The sequence below is a fragment of the Sodiomyces alcalophilus genome, assembly GCF_042370955.1.
Source record: "Sodiomyces alcalophilus JCM 7366 unplaced genomic scaffold ACRALscaffold_4, whole genome shotgun sequence".
Classification (NCBI taxonomy): domain Eukaryota; kingdom Fungi; phylum Ascomycota; class Sordariomycetes; order Glomerellales; family Plectosphaerellaceae; genus Sodiomyces; species Sodiomyces alcalophilus.
In genome coordinates this window covers 4212142-4225499 of record NW_027263535.1, presented here as the reverse complement: position 1 = coordinate 4225499, position 13358 = coordinate 4212142, and the positions used below count along the sequence as shown (strand labels likewise).

Here is a 13358-nt window from a genome sequence, read left to right as displayed (position 1 = left end):
CTATTTGTTCACGTCCTTATATATACGATTAAGGTGATTAAGGAAGTATTAAGAGCTGTATTAGCTATTAGTTCCGCCTAAGGTCTAAAAGATAGCGATGACTTAGCGAGGTCCTGTATTTAGATAGATATTAACGAAATACGACTTCCTGCGAGCGCTTTAGAAGAGGTACGAGTCTAGTGATTGCTCTTTACCTACCTTAGATAACTAACTCGCATACTATAAGGGTTCCCTATTAAGCTTTTATAATAATAGGAGTCCTTTATTTAGAGGTTCAGGGCAGGGAAAGTAGTTATAGGAGCAGAGGTTAAGGTACGTGTATATATAGGCATTATAATTTAGAATTATTATATAACCTCTTTGGTGAAAGGGGTTAGGCAAACTATAGTCGATTATTAATTCTAGATCGCTTAGTACTAGCCTCGTTTTATTATAGGTTAACCCTTGAATGTGTAGTTTCGGTATAAGGCTGGAATTGCGAAGTAGCGTACAGGTCCGACGCTCGGACTATATACGGCTCTTACTATAAACTTATATAACCCTACTAAATTCTATACTCCTTTATAACTCTTCTTCTTTTCCTTTTCTTCCTTTATTCTAGCTAATACAATTATTTAGCCTTATTTAGTACGATTAACATATAACCAGCGGCTTATATAGCTAGAATTTCGCAGACCCTATACACTGTCTTAGTATACCCTTAGATACGAACGTGTTACTAGGCGGCGGCAGTTCTATAACCCGTGCTAAGCTAGCTAAGTAGACAGATATAAGGATTACTAAAGCTATTAATATAAAACTAGGTTATCTATGAGAATAAATGACTTAATAATAAGAGCTACTTTGGTAAATAACTAGCGAACAGTCTTAATAGCGCCTAAGCTTTACAGCGAGCCTGCGTTAGCCTCGTACTAGCCTAGGAAAGAGTCCCTATATATACATCTATAGGGTCTATAGCAGGCCCTCTCATCCTAGCGGCTTTTACTCCCCCTTAACCCGAGAAAGTCCCGAAGAAATCATGCTCCCTGCGTATTAAGCCTCTATTTTACCCCGCGAAGTTTAGCAGAGGACGAGTAGACTATCTATATAGTTAAAACATATACGTAATAAATTTAGCCTAGATAAATACTTATTTAATTTAATAACTAAGTAGAGATATAGTATTATATTAACTTAGGCCTAGAAGAGAGCACTTAATAAGTAGTATCGGCTTATTATGCTAGTAGAGGACCGGGAGGTACCCGCGACCCTAAAGAGTTCCTGGCCTAACTAGACCGTATATATAAAAATCACCACGAATAGCCCCGTACGGCCTATACGCTATGCTCCCTTCAAAAGTGCGGGGAATAAAGCTTTGCGGAGTTTTTATTAAAGTACGAAAAACAGGTTATATAGGTAAGTAGCGGTGAATAGACCGCTGTAGCGAAGATTATATTCCTTAAAGAGCTTCTAAAGTAGAAGCTATGTAGCGCCTTAGTTACCGCGAAGTTACCCTATAATTACCTGAGTTAGGTTACTAAGGTCTAGAGTATTGTCTAAAAGCTAGAGGGACTATGCTTAACTAACTGAAACACTTATATACTGAATCGAATCCGTAACTGAAAGGTCTAAGACGCCGATAAAGATATCGCGATAGGCGAGATTAATTAGGTCTAATCTAATATAACTACGGAGCGACCTTGCAATAACCGAGAATACTAGGAATATAAGATAAAGAGATTTTATTTATTTATGTATTCTCTTACTCCGCCATCCTTTTCTACTACCTAGGTAGTCTAGGAGCCAGAATTCTGATTATATATTACGGGTTGACCCTGTGGAGATAATCCGGTAGAGCACCAGATCTTCCGACTAATTATATTATGTTATTAGCGAGTCGCCGCGATATTATATTTAGGTCGTAAACGCCTATAGAGTTTTCCCTTTTTCCTTCTTTTCTCCTTAGCTTTAGATAATTTAATTATTCGGCCTTACTCTATAAATAACTTATGACTAGCCGCTTATATATCTAAAGCTTAGCGAAACCCACACGCTACGTTAATAGAGATAGATTACTAGTTCGATCCACACCCCGGCGCTCCGTTACGCCTAGTAGGCGAGTCGCCTAAGACTACAGAGTGGAGGAGGGAGATCATTAACCCGTTATAGACTTAGGTCGCTACCTTAACTACCTAGATCTAAGAATAATAAAACTCTATTAATTAACTACTACAAGCGATATAAAACTAATAACGTATAGCTACGCCGCGCCTAGCCACTTTAGTAAAGGAGGTTATATAAGGCTCCTAAACGCCTGCCCTAACGCCTATGCCTAAGCCAATACCCGCTTTAAACCCACGAACTAAGGCACTCCTATTATTATAGAAGTTCAATAGTAAACGCTTAGAGTTTATAAGCTAGTTATCCGAGATATATAAGAAGCTTCTATTAGATTAACACCTCTTTTAGAGCCCTTATAAGAAGTGGTACTTTATTAACGCCTACCTAGATAAGGCACCTTACCGTGTTATCGCCTCCTTTTAGGCGGCGGGCGGAACTAATAGTTATTACGACCCTAAAGACTTCCTTAATTACCTGAATTGTATATATAAGGATATTAACGAATAATCCTACACGGCTAACGCCCTATAAATGTTACGATAATACGAAGACTAAGTATTTAGTAGCTTTATGCTTAGTTTTAAATAATAGCTAGTTATTGTGCGCGGAGGTTAATAAGATAATATGGTAAAGATTACGTTCCTAGAGAGAGCTCTTAATAGTCGCCTCTATGCCTCCCTTATTACTATAAAGCTCCTAAATAATGACTACGCTTAGGTAGTAAAGGTGCAGAGTATTACTTAAAGACTTAAAGCCCTCGGTATAAGGCTATATTTTAGTTAAGCACCTCGTAATAGCGATAATAATAATAATCACGCCCACGACCACGACGGTGATATAAAGATAGGAGGGATTAATCGAGTATAGACTAAGAGAAAAGAGATAAGAGAGTATTATAACTATAGGAAGAAGAGATACCTTACTAAAAAATACCGCTTAAGGAAAAAAGACGCTAAAGATTAGAAGGAAGGCTATATAGCTAAGGTCTTAGTGACCTTAGACGATAAGATAACCTATATAGGAGTCACGGATAACGATAAAGACTCGGAAAAAGAATAGCTTTAATACGAAAACGGGTATTAGAGCCTATTATAGAGGAATAAAGGGATTAGAAAGAGTTTATATCCTAGTCACGTAGTAATCACTTAGCTCTTATATAAGCGCAGATAAATAAGAAGTTAATTACCGCTCTTATAGATACTAGATATAACTATTATATAGATATAAGCGAACGTCTTATAAAGTCCCTCCGCCTCCTATTAGTCGATAAGACTAGAAGACCCCTCTCGGCGTTCTCTGATACTATAGGGTCTACTAAGAGTTTGTAACGAGATGATCGCAGACCCGTCGGTATATAGTCGGACCGATGGCCGCGCACGGACCACCGATCCGAACCTATCTCTATGCGTACGTTAAGGGACCAGTTTAATCCCTTAAGTTAAAGTCTTAGTTTTATAGTCAGCGCTTAGTTAACGAATATACTATAATCACTCTGCGATACTAAGCTATTAAGTCTTTTCTATAATATCTTTTCCTTAACTAAAGTCCACGGACTTTCCTTTCGTTATAATTCTTTAACTTTTATACCTTTAAGGTAGTTAGGCCGAAAATACTACCGAGAAGGACTTAAGGAATGAGCGTCCCCCCGGGGGGAGCTAATAAGGACGCCGAGTAGGCGCCTATTATACTAAAATTAGTAACGACGGTACCCGAGTAGGGACCGGATAAAAATAAGGGGTCCACGGATACGCCGGTTACGCTCGGTCCTAAAGATAGTGGTTCGTAGGTCGATTAGCGATCCGTCGCCGGCCCCTTAACGTTAACGTAAAAGGCATTAATCACGATATTTTCGTAATATCTCTAGTAATAAAGCGAGATTAATTAAGTAATTATAAAGAAGCTCGCCGAATAACCGGCGCCCCGGCGCGATTACGAAAAACCGCCGGTATATAATTATAAGCTAATTAAAGAGTTATCTATGGTTATGGGAATCGATAATTAGTTAGTAGCGATTAAGGCTAGGAATTAGTTTAGACCTAGTGCCCTAGTGCTATAGTAGATCGAATAGGCTTTAATAAAGCTCGAATATACCTTCTAAAGATCCTAGAGGCACTATACCCGGAAGATCGCTAACCCGAATTAGAGCGACTTTATAGCGTTTATTCGGCGAGAGTATCTATCCCAGGATATATAACGGTACTATTACTATAAGGAACTTTATAAGCTACGAATAACCGGCGATATAACGCTAATAAAGCTATTCGAATAATAGGATAACCTGTACCGGCTATTAGGCTAGGAGATAAGCGGAAGCGAAGAGCGTGCCTACGACTATTTTAGTCGACTACCCCTACGTATTAAGGATAAGATATAGGAGCGGAGAACTAAATTAGATAAGGCCGTAACGCTGGCTTAAAAGGCATAGCTATTCTAGGATATAAGCCCTATTAAGAAGGCGAGTAGTAAGCGATCGGACGCTAGTCGTAAAAGGACCTTATCGAACTTTTAGCGTTCGGACGGTCGCTTAAGCCGGGTAAGCACTCCGGTAACGGGTCGGCGTATACCCGCTAAGCTAGGTAAGGCAGACTCGAAGGGGACGCCCCTAATAGGTTAAAGGGCCCCGGGCCCAGAGCCCTTATAAGCGTAGCCTAGTACGCGTGCCTTTATAGGCGAGTACTATAACTACGGTAAAAAGGGTCACTATTCTAAGGACTACTATAATAATAAGGAACGACGGATAACCGATAACGGGGCGGCGAAGGCTTATGCCCGTGTTAGTAATATACACGCTATATATAACGACCTCGATAACGATATTCGGGTCAGAGAACTCTATTCGTTAAGAAATAAGTCGGTATAGGTAATAAGGGGGCCGGACCTACGCCTAACAACCGGCTAGCGATTATAGTTAGCGAGGTAACAAGATCTATAGCGATAGTAATCCGTTACGGAAAAAAGCTTAAGTTTAGCATGGACTTAGATACCTATACGTAGGTAGATATTATTAGCCCGGCGTTAATAGAACGCCTAGGGTTAAAACCGCTTCTGGAGGTCAAGACTCTAGAAATTAAAGGCTTTAATAGTAGCCCGGCGAGGGTTTACGGAGCGTACGGCTTAGCTTTCTATCTACTAGACGCAGAGGGACGGCCACGCCTATTAAAAAGGGTCTTCCTGTATACGGATCGACCTAAGGGTACTGGATAATTACTGCTCTTAAACGATAGTATAGGTTAGGAGGGTATTATAATTAATATAGCTCGCTAAACGTTTATCTACGGGCCGATCTTAATTATAGACCCTAAGCTATAGGCTCGCGAGGTTATCGAAAAGCGAGTAAAGGCGTATATTATATATATCGCTGCCGCTATTACTATCGTACCGGGGATACCGGATATAACTATTCCGTCTATAGATAATAATAAGGTGATATACGGACTAGTCGCTAAGCTACCGCCGGAAATCGCTAACTACCGGGACGTGTTTTTAGAGCAGGCCGCGAAGGAGCCGCCCTTACTAAGAGACGCCGAATACACGATCAACTTATAAGATAGGAAGGAACCGCCGTTTAAGCCGTTATATCCCTTATCTTAAGCCTAGCTAGAGGAGCTAAAGAAGTATATCGCCGAAGGGATAGCGAGCGGTTATATCTAATAGTCGATAAGCCCTATAGGCTTACCGGTGCTATTCGTGCCTAAGAAGGACGGTAGCTTACGACTCTATATCGATTATTAAGGGTTAAACGCTATAACGATTAAGAATAGGTACCCTTTACCCCTAGTCGGTAAGCTATTAGATAGGCTCGCTAAGGCTAAATACTTTTCTAAGGTAGATATCCGAGATACCTATTATAGGATCCGGATTAAGAAGGAGGACCGCTAAAAGACGGTGTTTAGAACGTGATACGGCTACTACGAGTATACGGTTATACTATTTAGGCTAATAAATACTCCGGCTACTTTCCAGGCGTATATTTACTAAGCACTCGCTGGTTTATTAGATATATATTATATCGCTTACCTAAATAATATTCTTATATATTCCACGTTAAGGGAATAGTATATAAAGGACCTAAAAAAGGTCTTAAATCGGCTTCGTAGGGCCTAGCTATACGCGAAACTATTAAAATACGAATTCTACTATAACCGAGTAGACTTCTTAGGGTTTATAATAACCCGCGAAGGTATTATAATAGATCCGGGATATATATATACGGTCACTAAGTAGCCGGCGCCCGAGTTATTCCGGGATATCTAAGTTTTCCTTGGTTTTACTAATTTCTATAAGAGGTTTATTAAGGGATACTCTAGAGTTACCACGCTATTAACTACGCTATTAAAAGGCAGTTAGGCGGGTAATAGAAAAGGACCTTTCGAGTTCCCGGATAACGCTAAGAAGGCGTTTAAGTTATTAAAAATCGTCTTCGGGTTAGCGACTATCCTACGGTACTAGAACCTAGTGCTAGATATAAGGGTCGAGATAGACGCCTCGAATAAGGCTATTTCCGGGATCCTAAGTTAAAAGTATAAGACTAGATAGCGACCGGTCGCTTACCTCTCGCGGAAGCTTTCCGAAACGGAGTAATAATAAGGTATAGGATAGCAGGAGCTATTAGCTATAGTAAAGAGTCTTAAGTATTAGCGCCACTATCTTAAAGGCACGGGATAGGCGCTTATAGTATTAACGGACTATTAGGCGCTTAAGGGCGTGCTAAACGCGCCGGCACGGGACCTTCACGGAAGGCTTACTAGATAAGTATACCGATTATCGTTATTCGACTTCGAGGTTTAATACCGTCTAGGTAAGATAAACCCGGTAGACGGCCTATTAAAATAGCCGGATTATATAGTGGATAAGACACTATACGATAATATACTTCTTACCTTATCGTAAAGATTATAACTAGTTAGCGACCTCCTAATAAGCGTTTACTAACGGATCACGAGTATCTATCTTACCCTAATAAGTAACGCGGTAAAGATCGTATACGTTTAAGCTGCTCGGGTAACGCTACCCGAATATAGGCCTAGTAAATATAAGCGGGCATAGACTTTATAGGAGGGGCCCTACCTAGCTTAAGAGAATACGAGGACGGAAGAGGGCTATAACCCCTGCGTCCTATTAACGGCACCCGGCGTATTATCGTCGCTGCTATTACCCGCTCCCTAATATAAGATATAAGGTATAGGGCGATTACCTAGCGAAGGGTCGCCGATAAGATATCGCCGACGCCTAAGGCTAAGGCTAGGGTTACTATAATACCGGATTAGTATATCCTATATTCTATAGCTAAAGAGCTAGCTAGGAACGAAATAGCAGGTCGGTATACTATTAGCGAGGAACTAAAAGATCTAGTTAAAGGGCTATAGACCACTAACCCGGATTATATATCCTTAATTAAGAATATTCGCCGAGGGACCGGAAAGAGAGCGGGGTACTCTCTCGGAGAAAAGGATATGCTATTATTTAAGGGATGGTTAGTACTGCCTATATAGGGCTCCTTAAGGGCGGAGGTCCTGCGATAGCATTATAACAGCCCTAGGGCGGGGTATATAGGAGCGAATAAAACCCTTAAGCTGATTTCTAGGAAGTTCTACTAGGTGGACTTAGCGGCGGATATTTATGATTATATCGCCGTATATTCGGCGTATTAAGGGGTATAGGTGCTATAATATAAACTATACGGATAGCTATAAACGCTACCGCTGCCTATATACCCGTTCTAAGAGATTAGTATAGATTTTATTACGGGTCTACCGCCTATAAAAGGGGCCGATAGGCAAATATATAACGCTATTTTAGTGGTTATTAACCGGTATATAAAGTTTATTCCTACGCGGAAGGACCTAATAGCACCCTAGCTAGCGGCGCTATTATATAAGGAAATTAAATACCGATTTAGTAGCCTAAAGAGTATAATAATAGACCGGGATAAGCTATTTACTAGCTAGTTTTAGATAGAGTTTTATCGTGAGCGGGCGAATACTTAGCGACTATCCACTATATACTACCCGTAAACGGATAGTTAGACGGAACGAATATATTAGTTCCTAATTAAGTACCTACGAATAATCGCCGGTAATATAATAATATAATAGCCTATTTAGTTATTAGAAGCAGGGTTCGCCTATAATAATAGCGAGTATTCCTCGCTTAGTATTTCGCCGTATAAAGCGTTATACGGGTACTATCTATATATAATAGGATATATCCGCCTTAGGGACGATACCCGGGTATAAGGCGTTCGAGAACGTATTAAGAAGCTAGCGGAAGTTTGGCGAAAGGTCCGCGAATACTAGGCGCGTGCTATAGAGTATTAGGCTCGGTATTATACTAAACGCTATTAGCCGTAGTAATATAAGGTAAGCGACGTTATTAGACTATCTATAAGGAACTTCCGATTCCGGTAAGGGTCGAAGCTAGCACTATAATATATTCGGGTATAGGTAACTAAGAGGATTAGCGAGTAGGCGTATAGGGTTCGCCTTCTTTCGTAGTATATAAGGATACACGATATATTCCCGGTATCCTTATTAGAACCGTGGAAAGACTAAGTAGCCGTAAAGCTACCGGCGAAGGATCTCCCGCTTCTAAAGGAGGAGCAAGATAAATAGGAGATAAAAGATATCGTTAGTTATAAAGAAGAATAAGGGAAAACGTTCTATCTTATAAAGTAGGCAGGCTAGCCGGTAGAGTATAATACCTAGGAACCAGAGGACCACCTAGAAAACGCTCCAGGGATCCGGAAAAGGTACTAGAAGCATAAAAAGCATATATATAAAAAGTAGGACGACTATAAGGTGGTATAAGGCGCTAAAGGGTCGTCGGATATAAAATAAGAACTTAATTATAGGTTATAATAACCTTTTTTCTTAACGATAACTAGATAAAATAGGGTTAAGCCCTAATTAATCATAAAATCATAAAACTACCCGTATAAAGTTTAACGCTATTTTAGGCGATTATTACTAGCGAATACTCGGCGAATAAAGAAAAATTAGTTATCGAAACCATAGAAAGAGTCGTTAAAGTTACCGGATAATAAAGCGCTGGACGTATAACGCTAGCTATTAGGCTGGACGGGGCCAGGAACACCCTTAGTATTGGTATCGTTAATAGCCGTAGAGGATAAGGCAGCGGAGGCGCGGCGGCGAGGAGGATAAATAGGTTTATTGGTTAGCGTCGGCTTGATAGCCAGGAGTTAGCGAACGGGGCGGGGAGTATAAGTACGATAAGTAGCCGCCGAGCGCCTAGCGAAACGATATCTAAGAAGGGGACGGCGAGGCTTATTAATAGCTGCTAATAAAGCGGCGAGGCTAGGTAAGGCTAGGAAGGCCTTAATACCTTCCTAATTATCCTTATCGGGGTAAGGGCGATAATATATAGCCCGAAGATCGGCGAGATAACGCTAAAAGGATATAACGTCCCGTAAGTTATCTTCCTGGGGAGGGCGAATTTAGTCTAAAAGGACCGTAGCGTTATTATTAGTAACGCGTCCGAGTTAGTGTATAAACTAAAGCGTTATAACCGAATAAAGGGAGGTAACCTTATCTAAAAGAAATTACTGATTCTGCTAATAATTAGTATATAGTCGCTAACCGATTAATAAAAAACTTATAGCCTTAATAGGAAGCTCGCGATTACCCCGTAGGATAACCGCCTAGAACCACTTATAGGTATTAAAGATACATGTATAGGTATACTAACGCTAAATCGGCGTTAAATTATCGTTTTTATTAAGTATACGCTTACTATAGTTCTAGAGTAGCTAAGCCGCGCCTATTAAAAACTCTGGGATCTAATAAAACATTTTTTAGCACGAAAATAAGAAACGCCGATAAATTATCGAATATATAGCGGTATATTACTATTTGTCACAAGCATAAGTAACGTAACGGCTAGCGCCTACGCGGCTAGTGGACTTATCGAAGCACTTAACTTTAATATAGCTGCCTAAGCGGGTAATATAACGCTAGCACGGCGCCTTGTCGATAATGCCGAACTATCCTTAAGCTTTATTAAATAGCCGCTCGCTTATAGCGAGAACCACCTATAGAGAGATATCCGATATAGCGGCGAGTAGACGGCTAAAAATAATAATAAAATTAATAGAATAGCAGATAGAGGTTATCGCCGTACGGTCAGCGATATGATAATGGATGAAAGATGGTTATAGAGGGAAGGTTAGAATTACTACGAGGCGAATATATAACGGAGCTATATATTCGTCGCCGAACGGTTACCTAAGGCTAGGCATAATATCCACGAAAGGTCAGATAACCATAGGCAATAATAATAAGCATCGCGGTGTTTCTATAGTAATATTCGGACAAATCACGAGGCATATAGTTAGCGATAGAACGCCGACGAGCAGGTAAATAAAGGAGCGGCTACTCTTTTTTCTATAGGTTTTAATAAGGGCTCGTATAGAACCAGATAGATATAATTAATCGCGATAAACGCGTAATTAAAGGCATCACGATACTATAAGTCTATAGGACCAGACTTATCAGGGGGGGGGGGCAGTATAATAAGATAATCGTAGACCCGTCGGCATACAGTCAGACTAATAGCCGCGCACGGACCACCGATCCGAACCTATCTCAATGCGTACGTTAAGGACCAGTTTAATCCCTTAAGTTAAAGTCTTGGTTTTATAGTCAGCGCTTAGTTAACGAATATACTGCGATTACTCTACGATACTAAGCTATCGAGCCTTTTCTATGATATCTTTTCCTTAACTAAAGTCTACGGACTTTCCTTTCGTTACAGAGTTCCGGTATCGCCGTATACGATCTTAAGATTAGTAGATATATATAACGACTATTCGCCTATATAATACTAGGATTAAATCACGATATATTACTTAGGAAACCTTAGATAGAATATAATAATATTATTTACTATATAAAAAGGCGTTGTCTTTATTATAGAGTAGCCCGGATAGATATCCGACTCTAGAGCGAAGAAGAGCCTAATAATATTAGAGTAATTCGTGGAGCTTATATAGTAACCGGGTTAGTATTTACCGGCATTATACGTCGGTTATAAAGGAAATAACGGTTTAGAAAGGAAGAACTCGCGCTTAATATAGTTAGTATTAAAGATATCGATAAGGCCCTCCGAGGTAAGTCTTTAATCGACCCTTAGAAATATATTCTAAAGGAGATCCTATAATAATTTCCCGACTTATTCTCTAACTTATAAATAAACCGCCTTTCTCCTTATCGGCCTAGAGTTAACTATAAAGTAAACCTTACACGAGGCCCTAACTGTAAGGAGCCAGAGCTACCTTAGGGCCCTCTTCATAATATATCCAGGGAAGGGCTGCTAGGCCTACGGAAAACCTTTATCGACCTTATCGATAAGGGGTTTATATAAGCTAGTAGCTCTGTTATTAAAGCTTTAATCCGATTTATTAAGAAGCTAGGAGGTGGGCTATAGTTCTGTTATAATTACCGCGTCCTAAACACGATTATATAAAAGGACCGTTACCCTTTTCTACTAATCACCGAGATACTCCGAAACCTAGAGCGAGCTAAGTAGTTCACGAAACTTAATATAGTCGCCGCCTTTGATAAGATCCGAATAGCCGCTAGCTATAAAATTAAGATAGTGCTCTAAACCCGATTTAGCTTATTTAAATAGTTAGTATACCCCTTCGGACTAAGTAGCGGCCCTGCGTCCTTTTAATAATATATTAATAAAACATTATAACGCTACTTAGACGATTTTATTACCGCCTATATTAATAATATCCTAATCTACTTAAATAACTCCCTTTATAACTATAAAAAGAAGGTAAACCTGGTTTTATAATTGCTAAGCGATATAGGATTAATACTTAACCCGGTAAAGTATAAGTTTAGTATAAAGACTATAAAGTACTTAGGATTTCTAGTTACCGCTAGTTAGGGTATTTTATATAACCTTAATAAACTAAACCCGATTTAAGAGTAGGAAGCCCCGATCTTAGTAAAGGGAGTCTAAAGCTTCCTAGGCTTTATAAACTATTATTATATATTTATAAAGAACTTCGCCTACATTATAGCCGCCCTAATAAAACGAATAAAGAAGGACTAAGCGTTCTCCTAGGGTCCCGACGAATAGGCGGCTTTCGAAGAAGTTAAGAAGAAGTTCTAGGAGGAGTCGATCTTATAATAATAGGTTTTAAGTAATAAGACCTTCGTGGAAACCGACTACTCGGGCTTTATACTAGGAGGTGTATTAGTTTAAGAAAACGAATAGGGATATTATTACGTGGTCGCCTATTATTCGCGGCTATTTATAGGGGGTAAGTATAACTATCTTATTTATAATAAGGAGATATTAGCGATTAGAAGTTATATAACGCACTAAAAAGCTAAGCTCCTAAGTTATAGTCGCTTTATAATCCTGTCCGACTATTAGGCCCTAGAGTACTTAATAATAAAGAAGATACTTAATAAAAGATAAAGCCGATAAGCTAGCGAGCTAGCCTAGTTCGATTTTATACTAGAATACTATAAGGGTACTAATAATTATAGGGACTCTCTAGGGGGACCTCACGTTTCAATACAGAGACCTCATATATGACTTTTTGTGGGGCCATGACAACCCCGTCAAGCTCCCTAAGTATCCCATACAATTTGTATGTACAGCTTGAGTAGATATCTGTACTTGACATATCCTTTTTAGGGACATTTTATAGTCATTCCCACGGTGCCCGCCTGCAGGCCAGAAGGGCAAGAGGGCGTTACGTAGTGCCTATTTCTGTACTTGCGATTTCGAATCTAGTACCATTGTTCCTATGCCCTTTTTCTTTTCTTCCCTGTACTAGATGTCTTAAGGGTCCCTTTTAGGCTGGTGTTTCCTTGAACTATCACTGACTAGGGGGAATATCGAGGGTACAGTATAGAGTGTCCAGCGTGTACATAAAAATAAGCATAGTACTTAGGCGGCGTGGCAGCTTTGTTATAACCCCATAAAAAAGTCACGTGTGAGGTCTCTCTATGGGATTGTGAGGTCTCCCTAGAGAGTCCCTAATTATATTACTGATACTCTCTTACGATAAGAATAAGATAAAATAATAGATTTCTCCGATAAACGGGAATAGATATAGTATATATAGTTAATCCTAAAAACCTTAATCCCCCTAACGATCCGCCTCCTTTATAAGAACCCACGGGTATTTAAAGCCGATAATAAGCTATAACTATTATAGGATATCACGCTAAAAGAGAATAACTAGTATCACTAAGCTATATAAGCCGTATCTAAAG

General features: G+C 39.7%; 1 protein-coding gene across 1 annotated transcript; it reads left to right on the top strand.

Moving 5' to 3' along the window:
* Positions 1-3432: 3432 nt before the first annotated feature.
* ACRALDRAFT_210661 (uncharacterized protein) lies at positions 3433-13111 on the top strand (the record flags this gene model as incomplete). The annotated part of the gene is made up of 5 exons (XM_071023302.1): positions 3433-3446; positions 12658-12731; positions 12813-12880; positions 12970-12983; positions 13081-13111. The coding sequence occupies 5 exons, from the start codon at positions 3433-3435 to the stop codon at positions 13109-13111; spliced, it is 201 nt and encodes a 66-aa protein (XP_070875161.1).
* Positions 13112-13358: the final 247 nt, after the last annotated feature.